We start from the raw sequence: 16,946 nt of genomic DNA, 5'->3' as shown, positions 1-16,946 counted from the left end.
ACTTTCTCAGGTTATAAAAATTAGCAATCTTAGAAAGGTCTTTTTAACTTTAATGTTGTCCTCAAAAAAATAAAGGGAGGTGTTTATGCTTTCCACTATACCACCAACATGTAAAGAATAAAGGAAATGGTCAGTTTTTCATGGCGAGTTAAAATTTCATTGTTAGGAATATATTTGAAGTCTGAACATGATGCCATATGCCTGCAACCCTGCATTTAGAAGGCTGGGGCATAGGATTTTAAGACCTACTTGGGCCACATAACAAAACCTTGTCCAAAACAATTCAAGCAGAAAAAAAAAATATAAAAATTTACAAATTTAATTTAAATACCTTGTTCAAAGAAAGTAGGTACATGTTACCTAACCCTGATTATTTTGCCACCGACTATTTTAAAGCATTATCTGAAATCAAAATACTATATTTTTTTAAGGAAAAGAATTTGCTAATCAAATTAAGAGTGTATGATTACCAAAGTTTGAAATAGTACCATAATATAATTATGTAAATAATCTCAAAGTTTTAATAACATCTTTTTAGCACTGATAACAGTTTATATATACACATTAGCAGACACAGATGGTTCTTCCTATGTTTTACTACTATGCATAATTAAAGGTGTTTTCTTACAACCACTCTTCTGCTTGGGTTTTCTAATGCCCTAGAGTACTTTGTCTTGTTTTATTCTGTTTGGTTTTATTCTCTTATCTTATGCCTTCTTGTACTTTTCCATTTATGGCTATAGAGCTTGCACCAGCTCTTGCCCTGTTTTTTTGTCTTTCCAATCCACAACTTACTTTGCTTTTTACTCCTAAAGATCAAAGTCTCCCTTTTCTTCAATAACCAGTGCTCTTACATTTGTGTTATTGTTATAAATTTTCTATGTTCATTTCTGCTTCTCAACTACTGGTTATAAGTTTGTATGGTTTCCTATTATCTCTGTTAATCTATCTGATACAATCAAAACTATTCGGTTGCACATTGAACTGGAAAACAGTGACAGAAAACACTTAACTTTGCATGAGTCCCTCGTGTATATTAGGTAATTTATTTATGACTTCTCACTCTCATCATCCTTTTAAGAGGTCATGGTATATTTTATTCTTAAATACATGGAAGTTTAGAAAGCTTAAATTTTTTCTTCTCAAATCTAGATAACTGTATATATGTATTTCTGTGATCCACTAATGTTTATTGAGCATATGCTAGGTGTTACCCACTGTACAGTGTGATGCAATAGATCCAACCCCTTCTCTTAGACAGTATCTCTGTAGCAGCATTGTATAACTTTACAGATATTGAAGTTTTTGCCATACCAGTCATTTTAAAAAGAGAAAATAACCCAGAATAGATTATAATGTTATATGGAAAAGATGCATTTTAAAGTTAAAATTAAAGATATAAGAAAGATTATGTTGTTAATTTATTTAAGAACGTCATACTGAAAACATATTATCATGTCTTGACCTATTGGAATCTCCTGGTCTGCTCCCAGCCTTCCCCCAGCTCATCATGATTCATACCATAATAATTTAAAAGCAAACTAACAATGCAGAAACTATTCAGTCTTAAGATCAGGAATTTTTCCTGCAGGACCGCTTAAAGAAAATCACAGTATAATGTGAAAATACCTCAGATACTCCATCATATAAATAGAAATTTCACTGAGAGATTTGTTTATGTCCAATGGTGGACCACAAAAGTAATTTCTAATAAAATAATTCTCTGGAAACTAAAGTGAGACATTTCAGGTAGAATTCAGTGTTCTGGCAAAATTCATGATATAGTCTAGAGAATCTATAAAAATTGACAAACTATCTCTTCCATTCAATTTTCACATTTTTTGTTAACTGTAGGCCTCAGCTTATACACTAAGTTTATTTAATTCATCACTGAACCATCACATTCTTTGAATACTACAAACACATCGTAGACTCCTAATAAGTAAAGTTTCTCAAGTAGATAAATTTATATATTAGTCTCTATTTTAGATTAAATATGCCCACATGACGATTTTTTGCTATTTCCCTACTTGTCCTTAAAATGTGCTTTTCTTCTTGGGATACATAATCTTTATGTGTTTCTCGTTATTGTTTTTGTTCCTAGAAGAAAATACTGGAGATTGAATTTTTAGAAGAAAAAGAAGTTTATTTATTTCAGTTTTGGAAACTGAAAAGTCCAAAATAAAGGGAAACAGCTGTCTTCAGAAGCGATTATATGGCAAGCTGACTCTATATAATTGCTTCCCTTAGGAACTGACTCCAGGAGACCAGCATTAGTTAACATTGCCACACCGAGGTCCAAGCTACTAAAATGAATCTTTGGGAGATTTGGCATTTAAATCCATTCATGTTAAGCACTATTTGTGTGATGACTTTTTACAGTGGGAAATAAAGTATTAATACTGCTGAAGAGGTCTTTTTATATTATGCTCAATTTCCCTTTGCTTGATTGTTAGGACTTTAGATTTTTGGTTTCCTGAGACGTTGTAACCTTTAGCAGAACAGTTTATGACTGAAGTAATATCTTCTATCAAAAGGCCCCAAACTTACATTGGATAGGTTGGCTTCAGATGATGAAGACTGAAGTTGACAGCTCATCATTTCTCAACTTTGGACTTAAATAGTACCAACTCATTTAAAAACTTTGGAGTAAAAATTTTTTTTCAGCTAGGCAGTGGTGGCGCACACCTTTAATCCTAGTTCTTGGGAGGTAGAATCAGGCAGATCTCTATGAGATTGAGGCAAGCCTGGTAAGTTCTAGGATAGCCAGGGTTACACAGAGAAACCTTGTCTTGAAAAAAAAATCTTTTCTATGGTGCCCCCGAATTAAAGCAGACTTCATTAAGAAGCAGTTATTGTTAAACATTAGACTATCCTAAGTGCAGTAGACCAGGAGATTTATCAGTTCAGGGAATTCTATATTTTATATGCATATTAGGCACAAATTAGCATATATATCCTAAAAATTACATTATCAGTTAGTATCTGGCACATATTTTATTTGCTTTAACTGTTTTGTCAAGATGTCAACTTTTGCTCAGAAGAAAACAATTGGCCAGACATGCGACCTTAGCCATCACTCACTGCTGCTTAACTGTCACAGGTACAGCCTGTGTCACTGTTCCATCATTATTTATATTTTGCTTGCTTTTCCTCATACTGAAATTCTCAATTTTTCAAGTTTTACTTCTTGGTCACTTCCAATTGTAACTTCCTTCATTTATGGAAACGTTGCTAGGAATGTATTAAGTCATGTGTTTTATTCCTAATTTTAGCATAAAATTTACCTTTACCATTAAATACAATGTGCAATCATAATTCATATTCTGTAATTTAAGTGTGTGCCCCTTCAAAAATATCAATGTCTTACAAATTAAAAGTTTGAGGCAACACTGTGCAAAACAAGAATATTAATGCCATTTTTCCATTATATGCTCACCTCATGTCTCTGTGCTGCATCGGTAATTCTCCCAGTAGTCTAAACTTATTTATTATTTTTATGTCTGTTGATCAATCAACAGCTAACAAGCTCAGGCTAGAGTCTTTTTTTGGAATGTAGTTATAATTTCCTGAAGGTTCAGATGATCACTAGCATACTTTTGCAACACTGTATTTCATTATCGTTACTTTTTGAGATATGATATGATGTAATTAATATACTACAGGATAATGTAAACAACTTTTATATGCACTCAGAAACCAAAAAGTTCATATGATTTGCTTTATTGTTTTATTGGCTTAACATTGTGTGTCTGAAACCAAACCTGAAATATATCTAAGATTTGCTTATATGTTAGAAAATGTAGTTTTCCTGTCTCCTTCATTAACTTAGTCCTGGTTTAACTACCCTTCATCTTAATAATGGTGGATCATAACTATTAGTACAATAAATGCTATCACTTTATTCTTTTTTTCAAAATCTAATGGCTAATTTGTGTTGAAAGTAGAAAATATAAAATTTTTCTTCTAACTTGTTTATGGCAATGCCGATTTTTCTCTCTTTAATCATGTTATAAAATCATAGAATTAGGAGGAATGTATTTTAGAAATCATTTTTATTTCAATAGCAATAGGCAAGCTCTCAGCTGGGTGGTGGTGGTACATGCCTTTAATCTCAGTACTTGGGAGGTTGATGCAGGTGGATCTCTGAGTTCAAGGCCAGCATGGTCTACAAGTGCGAGTTCCAGCACAGACACCAAAGCTACAGAGAAATCCTGTCTTAAAAAAAAAGAAGAAGAAGAAGAAGAACGATAGGCAAGCCGTGGATGTTGGGGTGCCACAGCTCACACTGCAGCACCTACTTTAGCATGTGCGGGGCCTTGGCTTCCATCCTCAATTCCACAAAACAAAAACCCTAAGAGCCACCAAAAGTAATGCCCAGCTTAATCTGAGATTTTCTTTTTTCAAATTCAGTTATCAGACATGAGTTTTCTATCAAATGCTTTGCAACCGTGAGAAAGAGAATAAGCTGGGACTGGTAACATTCTCTGGGTTTTCCTAATCATTAGCTTATGTTCAGTGATCCTGAAAAACCGAGCCGGCTGGCTTTAAAAATATAAATGGTTGAGGAACTACAAAATATGTTTTATCTTGAAGTGGAATTTACTATTCTGCCTTTCTACTTTTTTGGTTAATTCACTCAGTCTGCTATTTAATCTTTAATTACAGGCCACAAAAGAAGTAATAGAACGGGAAGCGCCAGGGATGGCCCTGGCCATGCTGATGGGATCACTTAATGTTACACCTCTGGGCATGCTCTCTAGGTAAGAAAGCCACCCACAAATTACAAAGAAAGTGAATTCCTGACTACAAATCAGCAACCTAGAACAATGAATCTAAGAGAGTTTAGTCACAAAGCTTAAGTTTATCCCTTCTTATTCAGAGTTAGATATTTTAGTATTCTCTGTAGCTAAATCTCAACCAATCCTCACCCCCCTTTTTTTGGTTTTGGTTTTGTTTTTGTTAAACTTCTAGAAAATGTTTTAACATTGTTAAAAGCCATCAGTTCTAATGTTTAAGAGTTGAGTTCATCAAAATGTAAAGTTACTCTTTTTGTGATTATTTATAATCACCATTGATATTCATTAATTGTAACTAGCTGCTAGTTTAATACAATGAACCTGCAAATTTTATTAAAAATGACTTATTCTCATATATAGGCACTTTGATTTGAATTTATAAAGAGGTATATTTATGTGCAGTCATAAAAAAGATAATCTCTGAGTAATTTAGTATATTTATATTGCTCTAATGAATCAGTATATTATTATACTAAATTAGTATATTTAAAACAATTTTTTGTTGGCATAGATGGTAGCACTTATATCTATATCTGGTGGTTTCTTACTATTTTAGTAAATCTTAAATTATAAATGAAAATAGTATATATCATTTAAAATAAAACTTAATTTAGTCAGGATTCTTTTAATTACTTTTGGACATTAGACATTTCATGTCATGGTAGCCCAAAATACACAACTTTATAAGGTCCTAATTTATAATCACGTATTCTGTGTGAAATATGAATATAAAATGCTAAGCTACCTATTTAATTAATATATAAATGTTATTCAAATGGCTTTCCTGTTACTTGAATTAAGTTTATAGTTCATTGGTGGCAGTCACTGGCGGTTTAGCTATAAGTGAATCAACAATTATTATATTCTCTATACTGTCATAAATATATACAGTTTATAATGTTTAATAAGTGAAAAGGAAATTAAAATAATATGAGAGATTTTATATATGTAAAATTAATCTTCTTTGAGAATTTTATACATACTTTAATCCTGTTCTCCTTCCACCAACTCTTCCTGTGTCCATACCACTTACCACACAGTATTGGGTCTTTTTTTTTTCACCCTCATCAAGGCCAATGTGTACTGCTTAAATATTCTTAAGTGTGTGGCCCACTGCTGGAACAAACATACTAGTTTTATCAGGAGCTACATTCTTAGGAAAAAGCAAATATTTCCCTCGCAACAGCTAAGAATTATCAATAGCACTTCAACTAGGGGTGGAATTTCATGTCCAACTCCTCTTTCCACATTTGGATTTTATTTGGCTCAAATTTGCCCGGGTCTTCTGCTTGCTGTCTTACCACCATGAGTTCATATTTGCAAAATGCCCTGCTGTGTCCCGAACACACTGTCTCCTGGTAGATATCCACTGCCTCTGGCTTATACATCTTTCCATTCTGTCTGTCAGTGATCCCTGAACAGGCTGAACTTTCTTCCGGCTCTTGTTTTCTGTTTTTTGGCCAGTTGTGGGTCTCTGTGTTGATCATAATCTAATGGAAATAAACATTCTCTGATAAAGTTTGAGAGAGTTCTTAATCTATGGATTTAATAATATATCATTGGGAGTTGGTTTAATCCTGTGTTCACTTAACAAATTATTTAAATAGTTTCTCTCCTTCCATTGTATCATCTATCTTGTCATAGGTTTCTGGCCCAAAAATGGTGCCAGGTATATGGATTTTGTCTTGTGGATCAGTCCTTAAATCCTATCAGAAAGTGGTTAGTTACTCCCCCATGACATTCTTGCCATGGTTGCACAAGTGGGCAGTATCTTGCCAGGCTAGGCATTATTGTAGTTCATAGGTATCACAGCTCAAGAAGATCAATGGTTACTTTCTCCTCCAGTAACTTGCATAGTACCATCTAGTATTATAAAAGTTATTTAGTAGAACTGAACCTTCCGGATGTGCCAACTTGATTCTATCAAGTTCTGTAGCTCAGGCATGTGATATCTTCAACAGTAGGGTCATACTATCATGTTCTGAAGGTAACCATGAGTATTGGCAATGGACTATGACACCTGGTGGTTTCTGGAACCTGACTGGCCAACAACTCCAAAAAAGCATTATCCCATTTCTGGGATTTGAATTTTTATATGTTAATCTGTCGCCCCGTTATAGGGTAACTTCTACAGATGTAGGTGCCCATATTTTTTAAAGCTTTTCAGTGTTATTTGTCCCTTAAATTTAATGGCTCCTTTTCTCTGCCTACTCCAAAAATTTTTTTTCCTTTATTTTTAGTTTTCAAAATTTGATATGCTGTGACTGGATGTAGCTTTGTTAACATTTCCCTTTTAGGTTCACTGAGATTCTTGAACCTCCAAACTTATGCTAGTCAGAATTGAGACTCTGTAAGCCATTATTTTGGGGGTTGTTTTCCTTGTACCAGTTTCAGTCTCTTCACCATGATGGCTCCTGATATGCAAACTTAATCTAGTATTAATGAATATTCCAAGGTTCTTTAGAATCTATTCTTGATGTGTTTCTCAAATGTATCTATGACACATCTTTGCATTAATGGATGTTACCCCCTTTTCAGTTGTCATTTCAAATAAACCTTTTTCCTTCAATTCTAAAGTTTCCACTTAGGTATTTTCATGGTTTCTGTTTTTTGACTTTATTTTTACTATTTTTTTTTTTTGTCATTTGCAGATGATTAGATTAGCTATGTAGAACTTATTTTACTGACAGTTCTGATGTATGGCTCTTTTGGGGGTTGTTGCCAGTGGATATTTTTCCCCATAAGAAATGAATAAATTTTTCTGGTTCTATCAATGCCGAGTAATTTTGGGTAGTATCCTGGTCATTTTGAATATTATATTCTAAGTAAAATATTTATGCCATTTTAAATCTCTGGATAATGTTTATAATTTTAATAACCAACCTGTTTGAGTGTTGATCCAAGCATCTTTGCTGTACTGTGGTGGTTTGAATATATGTCCACCATATTCTGGACATTTGAAAACTTGATTCTCAGATGACACTGTCTAGGGAAGTTTAGAAGATGTGCCTTGTTGGAGGAAATATGGGGCTGTGGGTGGACTATTGCAGTTTATCCTGATATTCCCCTTCCATCTCTTGGATTGGTGGTGCTCGCTCGGGTCTGTAGTTCACTTACCTAGATTGTCCATCTCCAGGATTCCCTCAGTTCATGGTTTCTTTATTGCTTCTCTCTCAATTTTCTGGCCTTGAATAGTTTTATTACTTTCACCTATTTGTTTTTTCTTGACTTTCAGAAATGTATTAATTTACTCCACTGTTTGTTTTTTTCTCCCTTAGGATCCCCCCTCCTCTTTTTTAATTTTTTTATGTGAATTGTTATTATTCTTGCCTTTCTGTCTGTGTGAGGGTGCAGAATCCCCTGGAACTGAAGCTAAAACAGCTGTGAACTGTGATGTGGGTCCTCTGGAAGAGTAGTCAGTGATATCAACCACTGCGCATCTCTCCAGCTCCTTTCCTGGATTTCTTTAAGGGGTTTGTCTCTCCTTTAAGGACTCTATCATCTTCTTGAAGTTGGTTTAAAGCTGTTTTCTTGTGCTCCAGCTGTCTTGGAATATTCACAACTTGTTGTAAAAGGACAGTTGTGAGCTGCTGGTGACAAATTGACCTAGTTGTTGCTGATTATGTTCTTACACTAGCATCTAAGTATCTGGGTTAGAAATAAATATAGGACTAGGAGCCAATTTTTAAATTTTTGTTTTTGTTAGATAGGAGTTGTTTTTTATTTTTGTTTTGTTTTGTTTTTTGTTTGTTTGTTTTCTCCTTGGTTTCTGTTTCCTCTTTGGTCTTCTGGTCTTTGTAGTCTGTATTTCTGGCAACCTACATCACCTCTGGTCTCCAGATAGGAGTCTCTGTCAGAGTTGGGGACTGGACTTCTGATAGCTTGTGTGGCCTTTGATTCAGAAAGGGAATCTCTGTTCTGATTGGTGTGACCTGCACTTGAACATTGAGTACCCCCCAACTAACACACCTTTGTAGTGGCAGTGACACAGCAATGAGTGTAGGTGGTGGGATGGTGTCAGCGTCTTGGGTCTTTCAGCTCTGAACTGAGGGTGTTTTTGAGGTGAGGTATTCCAAGGGCAGGTGGGTCTCTGTTCTGACGGGCATTATTCTGTTCCTGAGAAATGTATGTCTGCCCTTGTAGGGACAAGCACATGTCAGGAGGGAGTCTAAGAAGGAATGTCAATGGCTTGGGTCTCTCGGCTCTGAACCAAACCAAGGGAATGTGAGGGTTCAGATGACAGATGGGGTCTTGCTCTAGGTGCCATACCTTCCTGATATCATAGTTTTATACCATGATGGTCATGGACATTTATTTCTCTGGAACCATAAATCCTTCTATAATTTGCACTCATAATGTATTTATTGTAACTGCAATAGGAAAGTAACTAAGAATTACACTGTCAAGTTCTGCCAGAACAGAAGTTTTCATGAATTCACATAATATTCAAGCAGAGGTGTTTGTGTGTGTGAATGTATACATCATACTTATGTTTTAAAAGCCTATCATATACTTCTTGAAGCCTTGCATATATGTGTGAATATATGTGCATATATTCACAGTTCACAGTGGAGCTCGGAATTTTTTCTAGTTCATATATATTATTAAACATTATATACTTTCTGTGTCTGTACTCCAGGAGGCTTTCCATACTCTCCAATTTCCAGGGTCCCTCATTCCCACTTAAACCTGTGTGAAAGAAAAGTATATTTCTTACATAGTATTATTTTTTTTTTTTTTGCTTTATGTATTTCTTTGCAACTATAACACCCTTGGGGCAAAAGAGTAAAAAAAATTAAGGAGAAGATATTCTTCCCACCTCAGCTCTTCAAACAATAGAAAGTCCTTTCCCAAAAAAAATTGGCTTTCTTTTTTTTTCCAAAACAGGGACTTGTTTTATTGAGGGCACAAACTTTTAATCCCAACACTCAGGAATCAGAGGCAGGTGGATCTCTGTGAGTTCGAGACCAGCCTGATCTACAGAGTGAGATCCAGGACACCCAGGGCTATACAGAAAAACCCATCTCAATAAACAGAAAACAAACAAAATGTTAAAGAGATAAAATGAACTAAACTTATATTTTTGTATCAGTGAGTCAAGATGCTTTAATATAACTTTTTCAATATGACAGTATCATGGGTTATTTTAAGTAATTTACATTAATAGTACTATCAGCTTTAATTTTCTCTTAACCAAAACTAGATACATTTAGTTTATAAAAAGCAGTACAGAGGCAACAAAAGATAGCAGACTCTGGTGTAACTATTTTATAATTTATAAGCCTATTTCAAAGTTTGCAACTCTCAGGGTAAGTTTTAACTGATAAGTGTTATGACTAATTTTGATTTCAAGAAAATCAACAAAATAGACAAACCTTTATCTAAACTAACCAAAAGGCAGAGAAAGAGTATCCAAATTAACAAAATCAGAAATGAACAGAACAACAAACAGAGGAAATCCAGAGAATCATCAGTTCATATTTCGAAAACCTGTACTCCACAAAATTGGAAAACTTAAAGAAAATGGACAATTTTCTGGAAAAATATTACTTGCCAAATTTAAATCAAGACCAGATAAGCAAATTAAATAAACCCATAACTGCTAAAGAAATAGAAACTAAAGAATCAGCACAACATTGAAAATATTTTTTGAAACCAGAAATAAATATTGAAAGTGCAATAACTGAGCTAAACATTTAAATTTAGAGATTCAGAAGTAGTTTGAGCACATATAAGCAATATTGTTGACCTTGAGAATTCTGAGGAACAGAAAGGTGAGTACCTATGGAACACCATTCAGCAGATGTTATATGAGTTCTAGAAGGAAAAGGGAAATGGAGGTAGAGCTAAATGTTTATTTTATACAACATGAATGTGCAAGTCCAACACATTCAATGAATTTCCAATAGGCTAACTTCCAAGAATCTCACACTAAAATGCATTAGAATCAACATATCTTAAGACAAAAAAGAAAAATGTTCTGAAAGCTGACTACCTCAGTAAAGTGTGTGTGTGTTTGTGTGTGTGTCTTTGTGTGTGTGTGTGTGTGTGTGTGTGTGTGTGTGTGTGTTTGGTTTTGTTTTCTGAGACAAGATAGCATATAATCGATCATGAACATCGACGCAAAAATTCTCAATAAAATACTGGCAAACCGAATCCAAGAACACATTAGAAAAGTTATCCATTATGATCAAGTAGGCTTCATTCCAGAGATGCAGGGCTGGTTCAACATACGCAAATCTATCAATGTAATCAACCATATAAATAAACTGAAAGAAAAAAAACCATATGATCATTTCATTAGATGCTGAAAAAGCATTCGACAAAATTCAACACTCCTTTATGATAAAGGTCTTGGAGAGATTAGGAATACAAGGGTCATACCTAAATATAATAAAAGCTATTTACAGCAAGCCGACAGCTAACATTAAATTAAATGGAGAAAAACTCAAAGCCATCCCACTAAAATCAGGAACACGACAAGGATGTCCACTCTCTCCATACCTCTTCAATATAGTGCTTGAAGTTCTAGCAATAGCAATAAGACAACATAAGGGGATCCATATTGTTGAGCAAGTTTTAAATTCATTTAGAGGGCTATTTGTTGGTTACCCCAAGGATATATGTGCCACTATTACACGCGTGGAGTTATTGTGTTATTGATGTGGGTCATAGGAGTTATAGCTAGGTAGGACTGGTTAGATTGCCTTTCTCATTTGTAAACTTTCATGGTGCCTTTTGGTTCCTATGTACTCACTTCTGAGAATTTGGAGTCAAGAGCCTCCAATGCATGCTAGGTACGACAATCACATTTTGAGATATTTCTTAGCCATTTTGGTTTTTTTTTTTCTTTTGAAATTTCTCTATTCATCACAGGCCCATTTGTTGAATGGTTGTTTGTTTGCTCCTTGTGTTTTTATTCTTTGTTTATGTTGAGGATTAAACCCCTATTAGATATATAGCTAGCAAAGATTCTGTGGATCTTCCTCTTTACCCAGTTGATTTTTTATTTTCTTTTGCTGTGCAGAGGTGGCTTTTTATTATTTTGTTTTATGATTTGGTTTGGTTTGTTTTTTTGTTTTGTTTTTTTTTATTTCATGAGGTTCTACTTTTAAATTGCTGGCCTTAATTCTTGGGCAGATGGGTTCTTATTCAGGAGGTCCTTTCCTTCATTTTTATCATATAAGATACCACTATGTTTTTCTCTAGCAGTTTCAGGGGTTAAGTCTTTGATGCATTTGGAGTTAGCTTTTGTACAAGATTATAGATATAAATCTAATTTCATTCTTCTGCATGTGGTTATCTAGTTTTTCCAACACCATTTGTTAAAGATTTTTTTTCCTCCAGTTTTTGGTGTCTGTCAAATATTAAGTGACTGAAATGATATGTGCTCATGTTTTTCTTTGACTTTGTTTCATTGGTCTATATTTCTGTTTATACTACTGAATTTTTTTTTAAAGTTAATCTCATATCCAGCCACATTGCTAAAAGTATTTATCAGCTGTAGGAATTCCGTGGTAGAATTTTTGGGGTTGCTTATACTGTCATAGTATCTGCAAATAATTATACTTGCCTTTTTCTTTTCTAATTTGTGTCCATTTGATCTGTTAGTTGTCTTATTGCTCTAGCTAGATCTTCAAGTACTATGTTGAATAGAAATGTAAGAGAGTGGATAGCCTTGTCTTGTTCCTGAGAGTAGAATTGCTTAGAATTTCTCTCCATGTTATTTGATGTTGGCTATTGACTTACTATAAATTGCCCTTATTATGTTTAGGTGTGTCCCTTTTATCCCCAACCTCTCCAAGACTTTATCTTGAAGACTTTTATCATGAAGAGTTTTGTCAAAGGCTTTTTCAGCATCCAATGAAATGATTGTGTGATTTTATTTTTTTTCTTTCAGTTTGTTTATATGGTAGATTTCATTGAATGATTATCAGATATTTAACCATCCTGTATCTCTGGGATAAAGCCTACTTGATCATGGCTGATGACCTTTTTGATGTGTTCTTAGACCTAGTTTGCAAGTATTTTGTTGAGAATTTTTGTATCTATGTTCACAGGGGAAATCAGTCTGTACTTCTCTTTGTTGAATCTTTGTATAGTTTGGGCATCAATTTGGATATCTTTGTGTAGTTTGGATGTGTTTATATAACCTCATAAAATGAATTTGACATTGTTCCTTCTGTATCTATTATATGGAATAATTTGAGGAGTATTGGTAGAATTCTGCACAAAAAAACATCTGGCACTGGGCTTTTTTTTTTTCTTTTCTTTTTTTTTTTTTTTTTTTTTTTTTTTTTTTTTTTTTTTTTTTAGTTGTAAGACTGCTTCTATTTCCTTAGGGGTTATATGTCTGTTTAAGTTGTTTACTTGATCTTGATGTAACTTTGGTAAGGGGAATCTATTGAGAAAATTATCCCTTTCTTTCAGATTTTCCAATTTCGTGAAGTATAGATTTTTAAATTATGAACTAATGATTCTTTGGATTTTCTAGGTGTCTGTTGTTATCTCCTCCTTTTCATTTCTGATTTTGTTTATTTGAATATTCTTTCTTAGTCATTTAGTTATTTTGGATAAGGGGTTGTGTTGCAGGAGGGCCGCTTGTGTGTTCCCAGTTGCTTAGCTCAAAATAACCACACAGAAACTGTATTAATTAAATCACTGCTTGGCCCATTAGCTCTAGCTTCTTATTGGCTAACTCTTACATATTAGTTTAACCCATTTTTATTAATTTGTGTATTGCCACATGGCTGTTGCTTGTTGGCTAAGTTCCCAGTGTCTGTCTCCAGTGGGGCTGCATGACTGCTCCTAACTCCTCCTTCTTTCTCCCAGACTTCAGTTTAGTTTTCCCCGCTTACCTCTATTCCCTGCGCAGGCCTAAGACAGTTTTTATTATTATTATTATTATTATTAACCAATGATATTCACAACATACAGAGGGAAATCCCACATCAGGTTTGTCTGTCTTGTTGATTTTCTCAAAAAAAAACAACTCTGATTCACTGTTTTTTTTTTATTCTTTTTGTTTCTAGTTTATTGATTTTGGCTCAGTTTATTTCCTTCCATCTACTCCTCCTGGGTGTGCTTGCTTCTTTTCTTTCTAGAGCTTTCCAGTGTTCTGTTAAGTCACTCGGGATCTCTCTCGCTTTTTTTTTTGCTGGCACTTAGTGCTATGAACTATCCTCTTTGCGTCATTTTTATTTGTGTCACATAAGTTTAAGTATGCTGTGCAATCATTTTCATTGAATTAAAGGAAGGCTTTCATTTCTTTCTTTATTTCTCTCTTGAACTAGTGTTCATTTTGTACAGGGTTATTCAGTTTCCATGAGATTACAGGTTTTCTATTGTTTTGTTGTTGTTGTTGAAATCTAGATTTAATATGTGGTGTTCTGATAGGATGCCATTGGTGAAAGTGGGGTATTGAAGTTTTCCACTGTTCATGTGTGAGGCATAATGTGTGGTTTAAGCTTTAGTAATGTTACTTTTACAAACATGTGTGCCCTTGTGTATGGGGCATAGATGTTAAGAATTGCACATCATCTTGGTAGATTTTTCCTTATTTGAGTTTTAAGTATCTTTCCCCATCTCTTTTAATTAATTTTGGTTTGAAGTCTATCTTGTTAGATATAGGAATGGCTACACCAGCTTGTTTCTTAGGTCCATTTTCTTGGAAAACCTCTTTCCAAGCTTTACTTTGAGATAATGTCTGTTTGATGTTGAGGTGTGTTTCTTGTATACAGCTGAAGGAAGGATCTTGTTTTTGTATCCATTTTGTTAGTCTGTGTCTTTTTATTGGGTAATTGACTCCATTGATATTGAGAGATATCAGTGACCAATGCTTATAAATTCCTGTCATTGTGTTGGTGGTGGTGGCAGTGTAGCTTTGTGTGTGTGTGTGTGTTTCCCTTTTTACAGTTTTGCTGGTGTGGGATTTATTTCTTTGTATTTTCATGGATAAAATTAACCTCTTTAGATTGGAGTTTTCCTTCTAGTACCTTCTGTATGACTGGATTTGTTACCATATATTGTTTAATTTTGACTTTATCATGGAATATCATGTTTTCTTTCTCTATGGGGATTAAAAATTTTGCTGTATGACATCTATCTGTCCAAGCCCTTCTGGGTTATAGAGTGTTCCTTGAGAAGTCAGGTATTATTCTTTTTTTAATTAATTAATTTATTTAATTATTAAAGATTTCTGCCTCTTCCCCGCCACCACCTCCCATTCCCCCCCCCAATCAAGTCTTCCTCCCTCCTCAGCCCAAAGAGCAATCAGGTTTCCCTGCCCTGTGGGAGGTCCAAGGACCACCCACCTCCATCCAGGTCTATTAAGGTGAGCATCCAAACTACCTAGGCTCCCACAAAGCCATTACGTGCAATAGGATCAAAAACCCATTGCCATTGTTCTTCAGTTCTCAGTAGTCCTCATTGTCCGCTATGTTCAGCGAGTCCGGTTTTGTCCCATGCTTTTTCAGACCCCGGCCAGCTGGCCTTGGTGAGTTCCCGATAGAACATCCCCATTGCCTCAGTGTGTGGGTGCACCCCTCGCAGTCCTGAGTTCCTTGCTCGTGCTCTCTCTCCTTCTGCTCCTCCTTTGGATCGTGAGACTTCAGTCCAGTGCTCCGATGTTGGTCTCTGTCTCTGTCTTCTAATAGGTCTGCCTTTCTATGTTACTTGGGCTTTTTCCCTTGCAGCTTTTAATATTCTTTCTTCTGTATGTTTAGTGTTATGATTATTTGGTGAGTGGACTTTCTTTTCTGGTCCAATCTATTCAGTGTTCTGTATGCTTCTTGTATTTTTTTAGGCATTTCCTTCTTTAGGTTGAAAAATTATTTTTCTATGATTTTGTTAAAAATGTTTTCTGGGATTTTTGAGCTAGGATTGTTTTTCTTCTTTTCCTATTATCCTTAGGTTTGATCTCTTGGCAGTGTCCCAGATTTCCTGGATGTTTTGTGTCAGGAATTTTTCAGATTTAACATTTTCTATTCTTTGATTGTATCTTTTTTAAAAAATTGATTTTTATTGAGCGCTACATTTTTTTCTTCTCCCCTCCCTATTTTTCCCCTCCCCTTCAACCCTCTCCCAAGGTCCCCATGCTTGCAATTTACTCAGGAGATCTTGTCTTTTTCTACTTCCCATGTAGATTAGATCTATGTAAGTCTCTCTTAGGGTCCTCATTGTTGTCTAGGTTCTCTAGGATTGTGATTTGTCAGCTGGTTTCTTTGCTTTATGTTTTAAAACCACTTATGAGTGATTACATGTGATAATTGCCTTTCTGGATCTGGGTTCCCTCACTTAAAATGATGTTTTCCGGCTCCATCCATTTGCCTGCAAAATTCAAGATGTCATTATTTTTTTTTTGGCTGAGTAGTACTCCAATGTGCAAATGTATCACACTTTCCTTATCCATTCTTCGTTCATGTGTATGTGTGTGTGTGTGTGTCTGTGTGTGTGAGTGAGTTGTGGTGTGGTCAGGTCATCATGGTGTTTATTTTTAGTAGTTTTGTTTTTGTTCTCATTGTGTTTTGTATTTTAATAATAATGGCTTTGTATTTGTTTTCACAGTCTCTCTGCTATGCTCATTCATCTCTTCAACCCAAAATAATGCTTCTTATATTTTCCTTGGTTTGGTGTGTTGAATATAAATTATTTTAGACTGTTTATGTCGTGGAAAATTTTTCTTTCTCTTTTTTGTTCTGTGTGCTTCTTGTATTTATATGGGTCTGTCGGTTTTTAGGTTGAGGAAATTTTCTTCTATGATCTTGTTGAAGGTCTGATCTATACCAATGAGTTGGTATTCTTCTCATCTATACTTATAAGTAAAAGGTTTGTTTATTTCTCCTGTGATGTCACATTTCCTATGTATTCCTTTTCGTTTTGAATTTGTCATATTCCTTGCTTATGTAGTCTAGATATTCTTAAAATTTGTATCTTTGCAATCAAGATGTGCTTGATGTGTTCTATATCTACTTGATGTCTTTCTTTTGAGTTTTCTATTTATTTATTTTAGTTGGTTTTTGTTTAATTTTGTTTTATTTTTCAAGATAGGGTTTCTCTGTGTAACACTCCTGGCTGCTCTGGAACTCATTTAAAACCAGGCTGGCCTCAAACTCACAGAGATCCACAAATCTAGAAATCCCCCTCTGT

General features: G+C 34.6%; 1 protein-coding gene across 15 annotated transcripts in view; it reads left to right on the top strand.

Annotated features, from left to right (window-relative positions):
- Positions 1 to 16,946, top strand: part of Gphn (gephyrin) — a 334,228-nt gene that overhangs the window by 149,212 nt on the left and 168,070 nt on the right. For all 15 annotated transcript variants that reach the window (XM_057782362.1, XM_057782360.1, XM_057782359.1 and 12 more), the window contains one exon: positions 4,669 to 4,763. In XM_057782362.1, coding sequence (XP_057638345.1) covers positions 4,669 to 4,763 — 95 coding nt within the window. The remainder of the gene's footprint in view (positions 1 to 4,668; positions 4,764 to 16,946) is intronic.

Source organism: Chionomys nivalis, chromosome 10 (assembly GCF_950005125.1).
Source record: "Chionomys nivalis chromosome 10, mChiNiv1.1, whole genome shotgun sequence".
Lineage (NCBI taxonomy): Eukaryota > Metazoa > Chordata > Mammalia > Rodentia > Cricetidae > Chionomys > Chionomys nivalis.
This window is presented reverse-complemented; position numbering and strand designations above follow the sequence as displayed.